We start from the raw sequence: 22,305 nt of genomic DNA on the forward strand, positions 1-22,305 counted from the left end.
GTCTGAATTTTTTCGCAATCTTGGATACATTGTTGTGATGTCATTCTCTCTAGTTTGTGCTCCCTGTGATTTTCATTTTGATAATTACTTAAGCCGTATTTTGAGCAAATAAGTCTGCATATGTTCAGGCGTTTGACAAAAATATGGAGGCACTAACATACTAACTCTGGGAAAACAAACTTTATTTTAGCAGGAACTGATTTGGAAGGATTTTCATGGAAAAACTGTTTGCGCAATTTGGAAGATTACACTCGAAGCTTTTAGAAATGATTTTATTCTTACCCATATAAAATTCGAGTCACTCAAAATGAGCGGAGGATATAAATGACTATTTTTCAGTTTACCAGCAATTTTGAAATCAGTGAAGGAGATTGCAAAATTTATAAGAGAATGCTTTCTAAATTATAGTGGTATTCAAAATTGAAGGAAGCTTTTAACTTCCTACTCTTATATTGGACGATGCAAGCTTTATATTCTTAAAAAGGACCAGATTTCTCAAAGCTTAAAGCGTGATCTTTAAAATTATGCTAGCAGTTTTGCCACATAAAATCTTCAAAACATATGTTGCTTCAAGAAAATGTCTTAGCATACAGTTTCTTCATTTTTATCCTTACTCTATATGCATTGCAATAAAAGAAATAAATGAATTGCAACAATTTTGAGACATTGATTTGAACAACTTTTAGACACCTACTTTGTTTAGTGATTCACTTAATTCCATGAGTTTTCCTAAGGACGAACCTTTTCCACCGGTTATATCAATTGCTTGGCATAAATCTTCTTTGAATGGGAGAACTGCAGGAATTACTGGAAAAAAAATTTAAATTGAATATTGAATTTTAAAATTTAAATTAAAAATTTCATTTGCCTTTTTTACATAAGAAAAGGAAAATGAAAATTACTTAAATAATGTTAATTTTTATTAAATTAATTAACATGAAATTGATAATTTTTTTTATTATTTATTTAGTGAAAACTTTAATAGTTTGCTTTTTTTAATAAAAGCAACGACTTCATTAAAGAAATTAAATTCTGAAGAAATACCACTTTCTGATTGAAGTTGTAAATTTGATATTACGAACTTCCTTTTTTATTTGATAGTAAATATTTTAAAAACTTTCTCAGTACAAGATAAAAAAAAAAACAACCATATATTTGTAATAAATACCTAATTATAATTATTGGAATTATTTAAATAATATATTAAATATTCATATATGAAATATCTAGAAACAGTTGTATTTCTTAATTTCTAAAAACTTTTTGTTTTATTTTAAAGAATTTATGTCATAAAAATGTTTTAAAATGTGGGCAGAATAATTAAGAAAACCTTTTTAAGGCATATTTAAATGTATTATAGCTATTCCTTTTGTTTACTATTTTGTTTTCCGGCTGAATTATACTATACAGAATTTTTTTTAATATCATTCTAGTAATCAAATGATTTATACCAGAAATGGACTTAAACAGGAAATGCTTAAAAAAAGGTAGAGAAAGATTAAAGAAACAAATTGTTTTTACTATTTTATTAAAACACGTTAACTTTATATAGGCGTATTATGTCAGGGCTAGTATTATGTAGGCCTTATATAGACTTAGAAAGATGCCACAGGCGACTATAAATGAAAAAAAGTGGTAGAAACTCAATTTATTTGATTTATTATCTCTTCAATCGTAACTACCGCTGTGACTACATTTCAAATTATTCATTTTCAAAGCGAAATCATTCTTTACATTTACTTTCAAAACTGAACTGAAAAAAATATGCTGTAAACAGTTGCAAATTTTAATTATTTAAATAAAATTTTGAATTTTATTAGTCACCACTTTTTGCATTTTTAATTGTCCGTGTCAGGGACTTGTTATATGTTCTTTTTTTCAATTTTACCTGATGGTTTTCTTCGAACTTTTTCTTTCATAAACATACTTTCTGCTTCTTTTGGGTTCTGTCTAAAATTGAAATCAGAATTATGTATACATAGTAATATTTCTATTTTAAGGTAAAATTTTACTAAAATGCAGAGATGCCAACTTGCTCCGGACAACAAATATGTATTTTAAAGTGGTAGTTTATCTATTGTGATTCTTGGTTTAATAAATTCAATTTATTAGGTTTTTATCCACCACTATTTTTAAATAATCCGAAGACTTAAATTATTTGCCCCTTTGTTGTTGTTAGGTCGTGTTACACCATTTGAAAAGTTAACACAATTAAACCGCTATTTGCGAATTTTTGTTTGTGGTAGTTTACCGTTTTTTAAATGATTATGGCTCGACCGGAGCAGTTGGCATCTCTGAAAATGTATATTTTATACTTTAAATACAGGTTGAGGACCATATTTTGGGGCTTTAACCTTTTCGCGCCGCCTGTCACAAATACGTGACAGCATAAAACCGTATCAATCAGGGTAAAAAGATAAAACTGGTAATCAAAGTATTTCTTTAGCAGTTTATTTGTGGGCGGAGTTATAATTGTTTGATTTATTTAATTCACCATTACTTTGTTCAAAATAAAAGTATTTAGTTATACTTTGAATTAACATTGATTATATATATGATTAAACCAACAATAATTAAAGTAAAAGCAAAGTAAGCCTGTCAAATTAGCAACGACTACATTTAAGTTACCGTTTTTTATTTAATTACAACTTGATTCTGATTTTGTACGAATGCTTTTCTGCAACACCCGTCCCCAAGGGGTTAAAGCCTCCAAATAATAGTAAAACTATGAATAGTTTATAGTTGACGAAAATGTTTTAAGCCATAAATAACAGAGCACAAGTAGCGCAATGATGTAAAAGTGCAGATACATCGTCTCTCTGTTATCAACATCTTTAGTTTACGAGGAAGCACTGTGATTAGTTTTTTTATGCAAATTTACAAATACTTGTTTGTTAATATATATTATGATAAACAATTCTGCATTGTTTTTTTAAAAATAGATAGTAATAATAAAGCTATTAAGATGCAATATATCACTATAAGAAAATACTGACTTTTTAAAGAGAAGCTTGTCTCAAATCTGGTGACAAAAAGTTGCCTAGGGGCAGATTTTTAATTCGCTCAGTATTACATTTTATTAGTTCTTTAAATAAAATTGAATATTAAATCCTACCTTTTCAGTAAAATTCCGTATCCTTTCTCACCATTTAAATCGATTTCCAATCTTTTCAGGTAAATGCTTTGAGACGATTTTTCGCTTGAAAGAACTGAACTGGAAATAAGTCCTTTAAGGTCATAAGAAAATGTATCTAAAATAAACAGTAATTTATATGAATAACTTTAAACTTTCGCTAAGTTTAAACTCATTGTAGAAAAATGACATACGGTAATCATTACTTATATGAAAAAGAGATGGATGGAATTTGTTTGGGAAATATTTAAATTATTTGTTAAGTATTTGAATTAATTTCAGTTAAGCAAGTAGACGTTTGACACGCAAATTAGAAAAATAAAATGCGATCACCAACACTTATGAAGAAAAAATAATGAAATTGGTTACAGAAGGATTCAAATATTCTAATTTCAGTTAAGTAAGGTAGGCGTTTGACTCGCCGGGATAGCCTGGTTGGCAGGGCGTTGGGCCAAATTTCCAAGAGGTAGTGAGATTGATATCCACAGGACGAATACTACCAGCTTAGTAAATGGTGATTGGTGCACGTTAAATCTGTCGGGTCAATTAATTTTAATAAGTCCTTCAATTAATTTTTTTTATTGTATTACATATAGGGTGTAAGCAAAAATGTAGAAACACTTCTATATTAAATGCATGTAAAGACTTTTTCTTATAGCAACATATGTTTCGGAATATTTTACGTGGCAAAACTGTTGGCATAGTTTGAAAGATCATGCTTCAAGCTTTTAGAAATTTGGTCTTCTTTAAGCATGCTAAGTTTGCATCGTTTAATATGAGCGTAAGAAGTTAAAAGCTCCTTTCTATTTTCAGTACACAGTTCTCAGCACATCACCGATGTCAAGCCGGCTCCTGTCAGTGTGCGAGTGGGTGACAACTTGGATCCGTCGGTAGCAAAGGTATTTCGGTAGCAAAGTAGACGTCTTGAGAGGTTAGCACTGTTAGTAGTGCTTAGCTCAGAAATGAAATTTCAATTAATATTTAAAGGAGTATAATATTATTTAATAAATTAATAATTAATAATAAAAACATAATTTTATTGTCACTTAAAGGAATTTACAAAAAGGGTAAAATGTGGTGGTTAGGGCAACTTTTTATAAGGTGGTTACCGCAATTTTGTTTTTAGGATTTGCCATCACAAATAATCAAAAATGTAAAGAGGAAGGGAAAGCATTGTCCTTATAAAATATATTTATTAATTTTTTATAATTCCATCTATTTTTGGAAATTGCAAGTGACAAACCTTTTTATTGGAACCAGTCATTAAATCGCATTGTGATTGTCAGTTGATAATGTAATTGCTAATCTGTTTGATAAGTGTTTTACCCACCATGGAAAATCTTAAAAGTGGTAGTAATATAAATTTAAAAAAAATAGCATTTTAATCATTTAACTTCCAATTTGGTTTAAAATTAATAATAAAGTGATTTGAAAACCAAATATAGATTTTCTTAGCATTAATATAATTGGATAGATACCAATATTATTTTTCTTCTCCAAGATTAATGAGATAACTGAGTTACTAATCTATATTTTTTTTAAAGAGGGCTATGTTTAAAAATATAGAATTCATGTGCGTTAGGGGTATTTTGATTCATGAATATTTTTCCCTTCATAGAATATAGTTTCGTGTTTTAAGTCTAATTTGCTGTAAGCATCGGAGGGGCATTCATAAAACATACCAACACTTCCAGTTTTCCCAGAAGATTTAATTTTCCTATTTAAAGTGGCAGCGAAACTCATGTTAAATCGTTAAAATTTCTTGAATTATAATAATAATTATAAATGAGTTTGCCTACAATTATATATAAATAATTACAACAACTACATAAAAGCATAATTATCTTCACGACAGCGAATTTCAACCTGGTCAAAGTACAAATATAATTGTGAATAAAATTGCTTTAACTATCCATTCTCGGAGCAAAAATCAAAACAAAAGACAAAAGAATAGTTAGAATAGATTAGTTCTTGAATACAGCTAAAGAATTTTTTAAATTTAGTGCCTGAATACAACAATAAATTTTAATATAAATTTGAACACAGCAAAATAATTTAATATAAATAGTATTTGGATACAGCAAAAGAATTTATTATAATTAGTACTTAAATGCAGCAAAAAGAATTTAATGTAATTAATACTTGAATACAACAAAATATTTTAATATAATTAGTACTTGAAAAATAGTGGGAAAAAACGTGATGCATAAATACATTTGAAATGTGATACGCTTTTAATACATAGATAGATATTTTTTTCTTCAAAAAATAATGTACCTTTGTGTATATATTATCTTACCAGTGTGATAATTAGCTTGTACGCTGCCTATATTATATGATTCTGACTGAGAAATTGCAACCGCAGCCTTTTGAATACTTTTCAAATCAGCATCAGATTGGACAACAAACCCGAACGAAAAACTGTAAATAGAAATGGTGGTTAAAGAATATATTTACTGCAAGAGAAAATTGCTATTTTATTAAGAAAAATTCCAAAGTTATTTTAAATATTGTAAGACAGTCTCACAAAATGTCAGTTTTTCCATAAATTTTTACATATATGATAGAATTCTTATTCACGTCCTTAGAAAAGCAAATCAGAAACCAATTGATCTGGACTTAAAAATGGAAATGGATTGGTAATGTTTTACGTAAATCTGAAAAAATTTAGAATAAAACAAGTTTTTGTTCGGAACCTTCGATGCAATAGAAAAAAGAGGAAGATCTAAAAATACTTGGCGCAGGACGATTTTAAACAAGTTGAAAACAATTGGAAAAGCAAGACAAAATATCTGGCTACAAATAGAGTGAGATGGAAAGCTATGACGGAAGCCCCATGCTCCAATTCGGAATGAAAAGGAATATGTCTGCATACGTCTTATTCGCGATGGCTTGCAAGCTTGCAAAATAATGCGTTGAAACTTTAAAACCGTTGTAATGCAGCTTTGATTTGACATGGAACATTTTCCTTAAGTTGTTGAAAAATTGAGAAAAAAATATATTGTTGTTTCTATTACCTACTTGCCAATGACAGCAGGCCTGTTTGGGAAACCAAGCTAATTTAAAACAGGGGATGCATTTTTTGGTTATTAGCGGCTCCATCTATGGCCAAGAATATGATTTCAGACATCTATTGGGTGAATCCATTTATACATCCATTCATTTATTCATCCACAAATCGTAATTTTGATTTGAACCAGAGAACGATCAATCTCCAAATCAGTACCCCTAGAGGTAATGATTTGTTATGGGAACTTAGGGGAATTTGTGACTCCGACAGATTTAGAGTACACCAGTCACCATTTAATGCATGGAGTTTCTTCGGCTGGTTGGATTTGAACTCATATCTGGCGAACACAAGTCCAACGTCCTATCAGCCAGGCTATCCCGGCCCCTTGAGAAAAATATAGGTGTGTTAAGTTATTCGTATATTTACCGAAAAAAAAATTTAAAAAATTTAAAAAAATAAATAAAAAAAATAATAATACCTGTGACGTGGCTAGCTATTTTATATTGTACTGTTATTGTCGATGTCCATTCTTTGTGGCTGTAATGTAACGCTGCTAGTTAATCTATGTAAAATTAAATTGTCGCTACTAGGCCGGGATAGCCTGGTCAGTGGGGTGCCGGGCCCATGTCCAAGAGTTCGTGGGTTCGGTCCCTGCTGGTCGAAGACTCCCCGTGTAGTAAATGGTGACTGATGCACGTTAAATCTGTCGAGTCTCAAAGTCCTCCATGTTCCCATAACAAATCAAAACCTCTGGGGGTACCGATCCAGGAGTTTCCTTGTCTTCTGGATTGGTTCAAAATTACAAGGCTACGGCGTTGAACATTTGTAGTCGTAAACCCAAAAATTGGGTCGACTGTTCAACGGCGGTCATAAAATAAAATAAGATAAGTTTCATATTGAAAGGAAATAAATATCTGAACTAAAAAGCCGAGATATGATTTTATAATGCTCAAGTGATAATTAGTTTTAACCATTGTAGCTAGAACCTAGAAAGGTTGCAACATCTTTGTAATAGATGATAAATTTTACTTTCTAACAGTATGTTAAAAAGGCAACTATTTTCTCTTATAAGTTGCTTTTTATGAATAAATTTCAAAAGCATCGTTAGAGAGGTAGTCAATAATATCTTAAATCAGTTTTCGTATAGTTTGCATATTGTTAGTTCCCGTACAGTCTTCCATATCGTTCACATAGCTTGTATTTAGACCAAAAACTGAGAATAAGAAATAAATACAACGGTTGACATTTTATGACTCTGGTTTTCTAAGAATGATTTAATTGAATATAAGAAGATAAATAATATAAGTAGAGAGAGTGCTGCCAACTACTGCGCTTCTCGAAAAATATTTTATAGAGCGGTAGAAAATTAAAAACTGAATCTTTCAATTATTTTTTGATAATTTTGCCTACAAATTAAAAGCCTCACCACGAAAAAGGTGGAACAAATATAATAATGGTGTAAAAAATAACTTTAAATCAAATTTAGAAAACAGTGAATCATACATTATCATCATCATCATCATCGAAATATATCTGGGAGCCTGGGGCCGTTAACGGCCTTTTTCCCATTCGTCTTGTATTGTGGTTGAATCATACATTTAAACGTAAACTTAGCTACTACCAGTAGAAATTTTCCAGAAAAACGTGGTAAGTTGGCAGCTCAGTAAGTAATTTTAATGTATGCTTACTCTTTTGCTGTTGATGATGTAATATTTCCAAGATGCAAGAAAGTACCAGACTAAAATAAATATTAAAAAAACAATTATAAAGATGTTGCCTTTTTTCATTTAATCAAAAACATATGTATCCATTACCAACTTTTGTCAGTTTTGAGATGTTATCTTAACACGTCTAAGTATGCAAGCATTAATTTTTTAACTTATTTAAATTTTAATTAACATTTTATAGCATTTACCGAAATTTATTTATTTATTAGTACAACATACATTTGTGGGCTTAATTATGACTTTTAAAGCTTTGTAAAGTAGAAGAAAAGCTAGCACAATTCAGAGAAGAATGTAACGAACGTGCATCAAGACAGCAGGATTCGAACCCGCTACATCCAGCTACACACAGCGTTCCCATAAACAAAACTGCTATATTTGACATGGATATAAGAAATATTGAAATGAGCGAGTTTTTTTAATTCGTAGTATTATGAGTCTAATTATTAGCAAGCAAATTATAATCGAAATATTAGTTTTGATAATAATGAGCCCAATTATTATCAGAGCTCTCAATGTTCTACCAAAAAAAGTGGTAGTTAAATACTCATCAAAGCTAATGAAAATTTACCTGATTTTGCAATCATTTAAGTTTAAATGCTTTTTATCCAGCGAATGTCAGATTGCTATATGTCATGTATCATAAGTATCATATTGCTATATATCATGTGTATTTATCAAGGTGCTTCAGAATGTTTACGGCCCTTTTCCCAATTTCTGTATCAGGATGTCCACAATCTGAAATAGCTCATGGAGTTTACGAAAATTTGGCAAAACTATTGGCACAGTTTGAAAAATCATGCTTGAAGCTTAAAGGAATTTGGTCTTTTTTATCCATGCGAAATTCGGATCGAAATTCGATTGCGAAGTTGAAAACTTCTTTCCCTTTTAAATATCATTATAATTCGCACCGACCACAGCGCTGACGTAAAATATCCTCAGTGGAAGACTGATCATGGTTTAGAGCCCCCTTACCTCCAGGCTAACCATGGGATATTTTCGTGGTTTTTATTCCTGAGTAACGCAAATGCGGGTTAGTTCCATCACAAGTCCTCCTCGAAGACAAATTTCGCCCAATACTTGATACAGGAGTTCGCTTGTTGTCTGGATTGGGTTAAAAATTATAAGGCTACGGATTTGAGCCTTAGTAGTCGCAAACCCAAAACTGGGTCTGCTGTCCGACGACAACTGTAAAACAAAATATAGAGCAAGGAAGATGAATCAGGCAACTGATATTTAAAGAGATATTTATCAATCAGGGAAAATAACCTACAATGATCGTATCAATATAAGTATGTTTAATGCAGCAAAATTGTTATAGCTTTCACTTTGATTTTGATATATCTAATCCACATTGGTTTTGTGTATGTCAGCGTGATTTTTTTTAATCAAATAAGTCTAAGAATTATAAGCTCCTCCTCTTAATATATTTATAATGAAGTTTTTCAGACACCACTTATTTCTTACTCTAATTATAGCCTCTCTGAATATGTCACTTACCTAGTTCATCCACTCAGATCTTCAAATATGCTATAAATAAATAGGACCTAGCAAAAACAATTTGTTATCTTCACTCTTTCTCTGTCCCTTTTTAAATTTTTTCCCGTTTGTGGCTATCCATTTGTTGTATGATTTGTTCTGGAAGTCAGAGTCAACTCATGGGTCCTTTAACCATTCATTTTATTTTACAAAACAAAGTCGTTGAAAAGCCAACCAGATTTTGAGTTTACAACTACAGGGTTTTCATGACCTGGAAAAAATAAAAAAATGGTAGCTAAGACTTTTCAAGACTACTGAATATTACTTAAATGTATCTTTCATTTGTGAACTGCGCACTTACTCGAGAAATATTTTTTGCACACCCATATATATGTTTCTTTAAATTAAATATTTCCTAGCTCAAAACATATCGATATATTTCACTTTTGCTACCACTTTAAAATATTTTAATATATTAGATATTAATTTTTTCTACGTCGCGAGAACCCTGTAGTTGTAAATTCAAAATCGAGTCAAGACCGTGGGAACCCTAAACTACCAAAGTTCAACTCCGTAGCTTTGTAATTTTGAACCCAATTCAGAAGACACGGGAACTCCTGGATAGAAGGGATAAATAAATAAATGCTGAAACAAAGCATTAAACGCTTGTATCAACTCTTTCGTTTTTCTTTAAAGAAATCACTTAAAAGTACATTAGGAAAAAAGGGCTAAATTTAGATCAATATGATTGAAAAAAAAGAAGACGGAGCTAAGTAAAAATAGAAAATGTTTAAAAAGGTTATACGAATAAGATGAAAACTTGCTACCTTTTTGGTGTATCCCAAAATATGATAAAAATCAAACTCTTCCTGTGAAAACAGTTTTCCTAAAAACAAAAAAAAATATTAATAAAGTGAGAATGTTTAAATACTCGAATTTTATTAAGTTGTTAACGACATGTGCATTTTTAATGTTTGTTAGATTTAGGAAATTAAGAGTATTGCTAATGACTAAATGCTTGATATCATCCTAACTGAGGTAAGAATCATCCTAAGCCGCGTCGACAGTTTTTAAGACGACGTTTCCATAAATCTAAGAAATTTATCGATCAGAAAAGTAATGAGATAAATAATTTCACCGTCAATATTACCACTAATTTATTTTTACCACGTCCTGGGAACCCTGTTATAGTTACTTCTAGGAAAACTATTTTCCGAAACTACGGAGAGTCCGTAGTAGTTTGAGTCTCTGGATTAAGTACACAAGCATATACGGTTAGCGTAAAAGTATTTAGTTTTCCCTCTGGATGGTACCGTAAGTGTACTCTTTTCAACTCCTCTGTAAACATCGCTGCTGCAGCTTCTCCACAGAAATTTCATTAATTTCTTTTTGAATTGAGTTTACTTCTGAGGATATGTACACTTGTGTTTTCATGTAGCTTCTGCCGAATCTGTGGTCTTAAAGTTTCGTACTCAAATCTTGATGGCATGGCTGTTGACAGATAAAGTTAGTGCGATAAATCTTTAACTTTCTAAGGAAACCACGCTGAGCGATTACTTAACTGTTGTCATTTTGAAAAACCGACTTTTCAGATGGAATATGAAAACGATTTAAACTTTTCAGAAGATAGCAGTAGTCTCGTTGTCCGCACATCAAATGAATCAAAACAAGTGCTGTTGCCAAATCGCGTACTACATTCTAGCACTATTTACAACCACGTATTAACATTTTTGATTAAACCTTATTGTGTGTAGTGTCCATCAATAATCTAATAATAAAACTTATGCAAGTTTGAAGCAATTCATTTGATGTATTTAGTCGTCAATTTATTTAGAATAAAAAGTAACTTACCTAAATATCTTATCCGATGACCAAACAAATAAATTTCTTTGTCTTCAAATTCATTTTCGACTGTTATTGTTCCGTGTATTACTCCTGACTGCCCATAGAAATCCAAAGTTTGTTGGAGGCTGTAAAAGTTTTTGTTATTTTAATGCATTTGTAAGTTTAAAACACAGTTTATCACAGAAATTAATAATTTACATTAGGAAATGACTGACCATGAAAATCAAAAGTTTGTTTCAGGCTTTGAAAAGTTTGAGCTATTTTAATACACATGCGAGTTTAAAGTCCTGCTTATGGTAGACATTAAGCATTTATTTTAGTCGTGACTAATATTTTTGAAAAGAATGCTACGATATAAAGAAAAAAAAGCAAACATGCGTAAGAAAAATCTGTAAAAATCTATAAAAAAAAAACTAAATGAAAAATATATGTAAAAAGTGAAAGGATTATTTAGAGACTGATAGTGCGATTTTTACTCAAATAGACTAGTATACCATACTCCATAAATCACTAGAGAGTAGAGTATAATGGTGTATACCTTCATTTTTTCATAAGTATATCACATGTGTTTTAAGCGCTAGTGTCCAACCACTTTTTCATATAGGCATATTTCCACCTTCTTAGCTGAGAATGGGTTTAGAAATTAATCAGATTTTTAATTAACCCAACAATATAAAAAAATAATTAAATGCTGAAGACATCAAGTTGAAATTAATTTATGCTATCTTTTACAATATAGATCATAGATGTATTAAAAAAAAGATTATAATCTCGTAGTCTTCTAGGAGTTTTAAGCATGGTGACGTATTTTGTTCAATAAGGAGAACAATCGTTCGTGAAAAGGAAACAACTATATGGCATTGAAAGAGCATTCGATTTGATTGAACCACTAAAAATGGGGCTTTTGTGCCCACCTGCTCTTAACAAATCAAATGCGAAATGAAAAAGTTTACCTTCTGTTTCGCTGTAGAAGAAAATCGTCTGCAAGAAACAACACTTATTGCTCTTACATCAGTTTCCTTAAATGCAGACAGAAAGACGTAAATTTGATACGATTTTTTAATAACAATTTTATTAATTCTTATTACTTATTAATAGATGATTGTTGTTAATAAGAAAGCAAGCAAAAAGGAAGCTGTGCAACGTCTTTTCAAGTTTTGGTGACGTTGATATGCGATAGCGCTAAGAGCTTGGGATCCATTTAGCGTGCATTTAGATGCAAACAGGCTCTCTCCATAGAGAAATGGTTTTTTTTTAAAAATTGAAACAGAGTATAGCCTCATTCTTTTGAATGGCCAGTAAAATCAACCCTGCTTGAATACGGGTCACTTAAAACAGCTTTAAGCTGGGTTCATGTATTTGTGACCTAAAATATTGCAAAGTTGGTTTTATATAAGATCTGAATTAACAGAATGTAAAGATGTTATTACAAATGTAGGTTAGTCTACGTTTTAACAACACTTCAACATTTTAAGACGCCTTTCTAAAAATAGTTTAGTATTCTTCTGTTATATAAGCTCGCTTTCAAATGGTTAAATTTAAAAAAATTGTAGTTGTTTTTTTGAGTTTTGTTGACAGTTTAATAAAATATGCTATAAGATTATGTAATGACAAGCAAGAGAAAATTCGAATTCAAAGTTCTAAACCAAGAACTCATTTTTACATATATTTACAATAACTTTTTTGTACTTTCGTCAATTCAGATCAAATGATAAAGCAAAACAGATTTTTTTTCGAATATTGTTTAAAATTAAGGTCATAATTTGTCTTAGTCAAAGCAAAAGTTCGTACCTTTTAATTTGCGGGCAAAACCCTTCCCAAGAAGCGTTGACCAGACCGTTAGTTAAGCATTTTGTACTTACATCTGAAGCAAAATCATAAACATCAGATGATGCCCTCCACCTGAAAAATAGGAACGAAACAGTTTTATACAATTAAAAGAAAGGAAAACATGTTTGTGTTCTCATCTTGGTAAAACTTTTCATAACATACAATAACACACCAACATCACAATTAACATACATAAACGATCGTTTTGGCACTGTAGTTAGGCGCTTTTACTGTTGTTTTTGTTTTCTGTTACATGGGTCATTTCTGCAGATCTAAGATATTACGCGCTGCTGATTTCAAATCTGTAGCTATATTTATATACAGGGTGACTCTAAAAAGATGGGAATTTTTATTTATTTATCAAAGAATGCATGGTCGAAAACAAAACCCAAAACCGCTAGAGGGAGTCAAAGTTTATGTTNATATATATATATATTGGAAGAAAAACCAGTAGCTTTCCAAACAAAATTAACTTTCTGACTTAAAACTCCCAATCACAAATTAAGAAAGATCATGCATTTGTATAAATGCACTGAAACATTTGTACGAGCCTTTTTACACTTACTTTATGTAAATGATTTTTATTTTGGTGGAAAATGCTTCGGAAGATATTGCATGGCAAAACTGCTGTAACTCTTTGAAATGTTATGTTTGTAGCTTTCAAAATTGCCATATTAAATTCGTATTAACCGAAATGAGGAAGCTAGTGACTTCTTTCTAACTTTTATGCCAGTTATTTTGAAATCATTCTCACGATTCACGAAAATTGCAGGATTTCAGCCTTTGTTATCGAAGGTGGCACTTACCGATTCTTCGGTTATATGAGTCGAACAGTTAGAGGCGACATTAGTATGTAAATCGAGATGAATATTAAAAAAGGGGGGAACATACGCAAATACATTCTCAAAAACCAGGAAGATCATTCTATAGGATTGTGATACTTATATAAAAATGCTTTTTGAATTATTGTGGTACTAAAGTACTTATTTTGGTCGATTTAAGTTTTGCATTTGTAAAGAGGATGGAATTTCTAAAAGCTTCAAACATGATCTCTCAAATTTTTCAAACAGTTTTGCCGTGTAAGAACTTCCAAAATATTTGCTGCTAAAGATAGGAGTGCGTTTATAAAGTTAGTACAGAAAAGTTTGTATTATTTTGTTACCCAACTGTAAGTATTACATGTTATTATACGTTTTATTATTCTTTAAATCCACATTTTTAACAATAATCTTCGCTTTGCAGACATATTTTTATATTCTGCAAATAATTAATCGTTTTTTATACTGTTTCATTAAAAGTTAATGTTATTGGACAACACTGAGCAGTAACAGTAAATCCCGTCGTAGTCCTTACTATAAACATCGTGGAATTTATAGACAATGTTCAGGTAATTATTTTTTTTAAAGGTCATTGCAAAAATGCTGTTTAGTATTGATCAATTTAAAGAATGGTTATAACCTCTTTTCACCGAAGGGTAAATCATTAAAAATTGCAAATTTAGTGTGCACCTTGTTCAACAGAATCTTTAGTTTGACTCCTAAGAAATGAGAAAGGTTTGCCAACACTAAAATGATTTCAAAACTAATTTGTAAATTTTATATTTGACTTATCAACTTACTATTTAACCCACTTGTGCCTAGCGCGCCCACTTGTGTTAACCCACTTGTGTTTTATTATTGGGATTTATTTCTCATAAACAAGATAGTTCTGCCTACAACAATTTATTAATAATATAAATATTTGTGTTTAAATCCGAAGTCAAGTGGCAGGTTGACAGAAAAAAGGGATTAAATTCGTTAGTTCACACTTTAATTTTTTTGTCACCTTACTCACAATACCTTTAAACTTTTTTGCAATATTTTGATACAATATATTAGAAATCAAAAACTTTCTTGTAGAAGTTTTAAGTTATAAAAACTACATAAAATTTTATCCTTTATTTTGAACGATAAATTCTTTTAAAAACTCTGATATTTTTATAAGTAAATTATTTCATTTTTTCTCTAATAATAAAACAACACGTAAAAATTCTTACACGTTCTAAATAGTATATTTATCAGATTTTATTAGATCATTTTCACTAATAATATTTTGTTTCTTATTATCAGCCATAAGAAGAACTTATAGTAACATTTATTTCAGATCTTAAAAATATTATCTAACCTACAAAAATTTATGTAAATTTTCTATATAAGCTATAAATATCTAGAGAATAGTAAATTTTCTAAATAAGTCAACAAAGTTAAACGTTAAATTTCATGGTGAAATTTTACAAGACAAATTAAGATAAATTTTAAAAGCAATACTTACAATAAGGCAAACTTTACATATACACTTTTTTTTGAGCTCTGATCATTTTCTGAAACTTCTCTGAAAGAATAAAGAAATTCTTTGAAACAAAGGAGAAATATTTGATAAAACATCATAGTTTTATTTCAAGTTATTATTGTGAATAGCACAACTGTACCATTATAAACTCTTACAAAATATAGTAAGAAACCGAATTCACAAGGAGTTTTAAAAATTAAAAAAAAATATTTTTTGATTTCAAATCCTGACTTCATACTGGCTACTCAAAGATTCGCTTTGTAGTTTCTGAAATATATAAATGATAGTGGCGTCATTTTTCAGGGTTATAAACTAAGAGCATTGTTATAAACTTAGGGCATAAATCTGATTAAGCATTTAAAATGAATGTAAAGTTATAATAAGATCGATGCTTTCAGAGCAGCAACTTGCAGTGTTATAAATTTTATTGACAGAAGCCGAGAGTGATGAGGCATTTATCGCAAAATGTTTACAGTTTTTGGCAAAAAATATCTAAAACAAACACCTGTAAACAATTGGTGAAACACTTTGTGAAGCGTGGCATCAATATCTGAATTTCCTACTACTATGAACCGAATGCTTTTTTTCTAATGTTTTCCAAATGCTACTAAATGCTATGATTGCTCATGAATTTATTACTAATGTTGTTGAAATCATAAAAGTTAACCGAAGAGTTACGACTCGTGATATTTGCATACACGAGTAAAATTTCTAGCATGAGTTTAAAAATAGATGCAATCCAATTCCGACTCTAAAAATAACACTAAAAATAATAATACACTCTAAAAATAATACTTCCGACTCTAAAAATAATACTTGCGTCTTTTTTGAACGCACCCTTCTTAGTTCGACTTTACATTCTTTCAAATATATTCCAATAACCTGATAAATCAGTAATAAATCTGAGGTGCAGTTCTATTATCTTCCTTTATAATCTTAAGTGGTGGCGCTGCTATAATTTTTTGATTATTATAATTTTTACGATATAGCACTTTTAAACTTTCGATTTCGTCAACCCTTATATTACCTGTGCTTAAATTAAATTAAAACTAAGAGGAGAAATTTTCTGCAATTTTTACTTAGTTAGGAGTACTTGAATAAGTGTTCATACATTCACGCAAATAAATATGATCTGAATTTCAGTAATTGAGGAATAATATTAAATAAAGCTGCGGTAGAATTAAATACAGCAGGAACTGCAAATAAATATACATTGAAATTTCCTGTTGCTCGTTATCTGAGAAAAATAGAATGGTAACTAAAGTCAGGCGAGAGCAGTTTCTGTAATCGCTGGTAAAATACTACAAGCAACCTTACCCAGAATGATTAAAAAAAGAGCGATGAGCAAGAAACCAAAGACAAATAAGATGGAGATTATAAACTAAGATTCCAAAAAACGAAGAAGTGCATATATTCGTATAAAGGGAAACCTGATCTTTGAACTTCAGGGATCTGACTATATAATTTTCCTCTGATTTGCGTTTGGTTACCAAAGACTAATAAGATGGAGATTATAAACTAAGATTCCAAAAAACGTAGAAGTGCATATATTCGTATAAAGGGAAACCTGATCTTTGAATTTAAGGGATCTTACTATATAATTTTCCTCTGATTTGCGTCTGCTTACCAAAGACAAATACGATGGAGATTATAAACTAAGATTCCAAAAAACGAAGAAGTGCATATATTCGTATAAAGAGAAACCTGATCTTTAAATTTTAGGGATCTTACTATATAATTTTCTTCTGATTTGCGTTTGGTTACCAAAGACAAATAAGATGGAGATTATAAACTAAGATTCCAAAAAACGAAGAAGTGCATATATTCGTATAAAGAGAAACCTGATCTTTGAATTTTAGGGATCTTACTATATAATCTTCCTCTGATTTGCGTTTGATCTCTTGCTTATCTCTTTTTCTTGGTGCATTCGAGAATATAGTTGTTTATGGAATTTTACCACCCACCGAAGAAACTCCCCCCCCAACTGACAGCATAGTAATGTTTCCTCGATGACGATGCCTTGTTCGTTAGAGTTTTCCTTTTTCATTATTGTTCTTTCTTTTGTTGATATTTTCGTAATATGTAGTGTTTAAATGCTTGTCGGATTTGTCCCACTGTCATGAAATTCATCGAATTTATGCCAGGTAATTTTATTAATTTAAATGTTTTCAATTATATCTATCTATCGATGTATCTACATACATTTCATTAAATTACATATTAAAAATCCTAATAAAACTTCAAAATAGATATAAACTTGGATAAACCTCAAATATCCAGCGAAAAATAATCTCCATCTTCTCATGGGCAACTGACAATGGAGCTGTAAAGAACCACATGAAAATACCATTCCATCAGTGCAAGATTGCTGAAAGTCACAGTTCTTCTCAAGATGATAGCTTTTGTTCTTGGAAAGCTTCAAATATATTGAAGCTTCAGCTGTTGTAGAAGATAGACGATTTATTCTGACAATCAAGACATCAGAATTAGAGTTTTCGCCATAGAAAAATACTTCATCGTGGCTCTAAAATTACATACAATACAAGGGACTATTAATTTGAAGATTGTTACATAATTAAGATATCTTTTTCTTCGGAAAAAGCGAATAAATCTTGATATTTGCTGATTTAATTGTAAAAAAATATTATTCCCCACATTGTTTACAATATATATTAATGAATTTGATAAAACTAAATAATACATTTAAAAATTAATTTATTATCATTTAAATTTTTTTCTTTTGAAAAAATCTTATATCATCACACTATGTGTCATGAAATTATTGACGATATTTCGTAAAGACGATTTAGATATTTCCATTAAATTAAGTCGTTTTATAACTACCTTTAGGAAATATCTTATCCAAAAAAGCATAAAATTGTCGACTTTAGAATAGCAAAGCTGGCGACTTGAAAGTTCTTTGTCTCCATACTATTTAAATTGGTTGAGAAATACAAATTAAAACAAATTTGTTTTGAAAACTTAGCCAACACTTAAAAGCATCACGACATATGGCTCAGTTCTTTTATATGCATTTTTGAAATAAATAAATAAGGTGATAGCTTAAAACTTCAATAATCAAATTTTAATGCACAAATTTTGCTATTGCTTGAAGTATCTTTGAAATTTCTCTGATTAACACCCAGAAAATTTATCAGTTATGACGTCCCATTAATGCCCGACATTATGCGGTGAAATGTTACAAAATGTTTTTATGTTTTCATTAAAGTTGTTAATGGTATAACATAATTTTTTTTTGGTTTATAAGATTACAAGTGTAAGATATAAATTCCTATTACCAAGATATATAAAAAAAGTTATACAAATGTATTAATTAATATTTCTTTTTATCCAGCATGCATTAGCATTTTACCAATTAAAAGCTCAGAAGTTTTATTTTTATTTATAACCATCCTTGACCAACCAACCTAATTTAAGCTTTACGATTACTAATGTTAAACTCCGTCGTATTGTAATTTTGAGCTCCATACAAAAGACAAGGGAACTACCGTATTAAGTATTGAAAAAAAATTGTCTTTGGATGACTTTTTGACGGAACTAACCCGCATTTGTGTTACATAGAGAGAAAAACCACAATACATCCTGACGGCAAGGGGATTCTAACACATAATCGGTCTATCACTGAGGATATTTTACGTTAATACTGTGGTCGGTGTGAGCTGGTTGCGGAATTCGTATTGACTAGCCATCCCTGGGATTCGAACCCTTTACACCTCATTGGAAGGCGAACACTATCCCCTGAGCAGTATCCTAAGTATCTTTCTTTTGACAGTAAATGTTTCGTAAGATTTTACACGTCAAAATCTTCGGCACAATTTGAAATATCATCAATTTGAAGAAATGATGTCATTTTTACCCATCCAAATTTAACATCGACCGAAATGAGGGTTAATAACTTTTTTCGAGCTTTAATGCTAGCAATTGTGAAGACATCCTGTAGAATTGCAATACTTATATAGAAAAAAATGCTTTTTTAAATATAATGGTATTGAAAACGGAAAAGTGCTTTTATCTTCCTGCACTCCTTTTGTTAAATGTAAATTTTGTATCGGTAAAAAGAAAGCCAATTTCTAATCGCTTCAAGCATAATCTTTCAAAATGTGATAATAGTTTCGCTATGCCATTAAAGATCCTCCAAAACATTTGTTGCTTAGCTAAAGATAATTTAAAGCGACGTGACTTCAAACGCGTATTCTGTATTTTTAAATTATTTTATTATTACTTATAAACTCTTAAACTTGTATTTACTTCAACTTTCATTCTGACATTCTGAATGGGATACCTGTAAGTGACATAATGTGGGTATCAAGATCCTGATTGGCTGTTGAAACGTGGCCTTTTTTTACAATAGCAACTGTTTCTTCTATTCTATTTCATGTAAGCCAAGCCCATCAATTATCACACATTCTATATTCTTTCACAAAAATTTTAATTATTTCACTCTATATTCCTTACTTAACACAAAGACAGGCACAAAGCCATGTTATGTAGAACATAAACAAACTAATTATGCATCGCAGTTGCCAAGTGCACTAAACAAAAATATATCATATCATAGATATCATAGATACAATAAAATACATAAATGATAAATCGAAGTTAATTAAAAGACGTAGAAGAGAAAGAATTATATTTCAACAAATTCGATGTGTGATACGGCGCTGTTTATAATTAACTTTACGTTAATTAACATCCTAACTTATGTGAAAAAACTTGACTCAACTTTAACACTCCATTTTTTTTGTGAACAATCAGCTAGCACTAGCGTCATAGGTCACATGTGTGGGTATCAGTGATCTTCATCCTGAAGTGCAAGTACCCAATCGCACTTCTTGTTGTTCTTTTTATTTTTTTTTTCGTGCTTTAAGCATCGTGAATGTTTGATTTCAAATTTAACAAAAAGGGAATTTTGTTTTAATTGCAAATAAATGTAAATAGTATTTATTTAATTTTCTCAGTCATCAAACTATTCCTTTCGAATTACATTTACATGGAGCCTGTGTTTCCATAATTTTGTCCATCCTTCATCCCCTAAAATTCAGAGGATTTGCTTCTTGCGTAATTTTTTTAATACATGAAAGGCAAACAAAAAAGGCAAATACATGAATAAAAAATATAAAAAAACGGATGTACTTTTATTGCACTTAGACGAAAGAACGAAAAGCGTTAAAAAAGGAAGACCTTTTTATACGTCCAATGATTGGTCATTACGAAATGCTCTGCGCTGTTTCTGTCGAGCACAAAAGCTTCATTAAAAAACTAGGAAAAAAAACTGTAATTGTATTACCATAAGCAGACCTTGAATGATGACAATCATGATGTATAAAGAAGAAAAACCACTCTGAAGGAGGATTGTAAATGAAGATTAATTTACAACTTGAACTCGCCTTGATTAAAAATAACCATGACTTAATGACACATTGGGTTTTAGAAAGTTCTTGAATTTTTAGATTAAGGATATTAATTTGCAATGAATTGCAAATGGTTGAATAAATTATTTTTCACAAAATGCTAATAATTATTAATTTTAAATTATGTTGATTATTTTGTAAAGATGAAAAATTTTTTTTTGTAGATTCTTTCAAAGAGATTTACAGTGTGAAAGAAAATTTTTTTTTGAATCATTTGCTTGATTTAATATCATTTAGCTATGTTATGTAATCGAATGTCACTGAAATTATTGTTTTCTATATGATCATTTGACTTTAAAATATACACAGTCAATGGCATATATACATCAAATTTTTATCCAGATTATGAGGCCATCAGGTAGCAATTACAATGAGATATAAAAAAATAGAAGAATATAAAGATAATAATGCGCAAATACAGATGGGTGAATACAGACCACAGTCACTTTTATATTAACTTTATGTATTAGAAGTAAATATTTTGGAATACTTTACGTAGCAAAACTGTTAGTACGGCAATTATACGCAATATAGATCACGCTTGAAGCTTTTAAAAAGGTTGTTACTTTTACCTATGCAAAATTTACATAAATTGAAACAAGCGTAGGAAGCTTAATATTTCTTTCCTCTTAACACTCAAATTCCGGAAGAATTCTGATATAAATACTGCAAATCTATAGTATGATTTCTAAATTTGGGTATTAAAGCTAGTAAAAGGTTATACACTTCTTCTCTTTGTTTTGTTCTTTCCGAATTTTGCATGGGTAAAAATGACACCGACTCAAAAAAGCATGATCATTCAAATTACGCCAACAGTTTTGCCACGCAAAATTTTCTAATACATTTATTGCTAAAAGAAAGATTGTTTATGAAGAGTTAGTTCGTTTTATTCGTTCTATTTTGTTCACCCATCCGTATTTCTTTATGTTATTTTTCAACATAAAAACTATTTTTGACGTAATTTTGCGTAAATACTAATTTTTCATTTTGCGAAGGGGATTAAGGGTCTGCAATTTTAGGGTATTCTTCATAATTGTGGCAATGGGGTCAGCATCGTGCGTCGTCCAAAATAAATGAGGCAATGTGGTCATCTTTGCTGAAACAAGATAGTTTCGTCTACAGCAATGTGTTTTTGAAACAATAATAAAGAACTGCCAGGCATAATGGGTTCATAAATAAATAAAAAATCTGCTGAATTCACTCTTTATGCATGCTTATATGAAAGTGTTATCGTGACAACTGCAGCAGCACTGAATAGTTACTTTTAATTGAAAATGGAAGAAAATAAGAAATTTTTACCTACATTTATTAAAACTGAAGCTGGCTGGGGAGCTTCTATGTCATATTCTTCTTGAGGGACAATAAAATTTGCTCTGACTGGATCATTAGTTTTTGAATAGTCATACAAATCAAACCTTTTTTTGGACTTGATTTTATACAGTTTTACGCATATGTAAGAAATAATCCATTTCTGCCAATAAACATAATCTAGAAATAAAAAAATAATAATTGAGACATAAAGTA

At 30.2% G+C, this 22,305-nt stretch overlaps 1 protein-coding gene across 5 annotated transcripts in view; it reads right to left on the minus strand.

Annotated features, from left to right (window-relative positions):
• The window catches only part of LOC107451618 (rifampicin phosphotransferase), a 126,479-nt gene that overhangs the window by 94,496 nt on the left and 9,678 nt on the right, over positions 1–22,305 (minus strand). For 2 of the 5 annotated variants that reach the window (XM_071180578.1, XM_071180577.1), the window contains exons 2-12: positions 22,085–22,269; positions 17,617–17,873; positions 15,332–15,391; positions 12,983–13,093; positions 11,198–11,316; positions 10,174–10,232; positions 7,832–7,881; positions 5,433–5,554; positions 3,116–3,251; positions 1,889–1,950; positions 695–807 (exon numbers count right to left, since the gene is read on the minus strand). In XM_071180578.1, the coding sequence (XP_071036679.1) occupies positions 695–807; positions 1,889–1,950; positions 3,116–3,251; positions 5,433–5,554; positions 7,832–7,881; positions 10,174–10,232; positions 11,198–11,316; positions 12,983–13,093; positions 15,332–15,391; positions 17,617–17,873; positions 22,085–22,269 (1,274 nt within the window). The remainder of the gene's footprint in view (positions 1–694; positions 808–1,888; positions 1,951–3,115; positions 3,252–5,432; positions 5,555–7,831; positions 7,882–10,173; positions 10,233–11,197; positions 11,317–12,982; positions 13,094–15,331; positions 15,392–17,616; positions 17,874–22,084; positions 22,270–22,305) is intronic. The other 3 variants (XM_071180580.1, XM_071180579.1, XM_071180576.1) reach the window with 3 other exon arrangements.

This window comes from Parasteatoda tepidariorum, chromosome 5 (assembly GCF_043381705.1).
Source record: "Parasteatoda tepidariorum isolate YZ-2023 chromosome 5, CAS_Ptep_4.0, whole genome shotgun sequence".
NCBI classification, from domain to species: domain Eukaryota; kingdom Metazoa; phylum Arthropoda; class Arachnida; order Araneae; family Theridiidae; genus Parasteatoda; species Parasteatoda tepidariorum.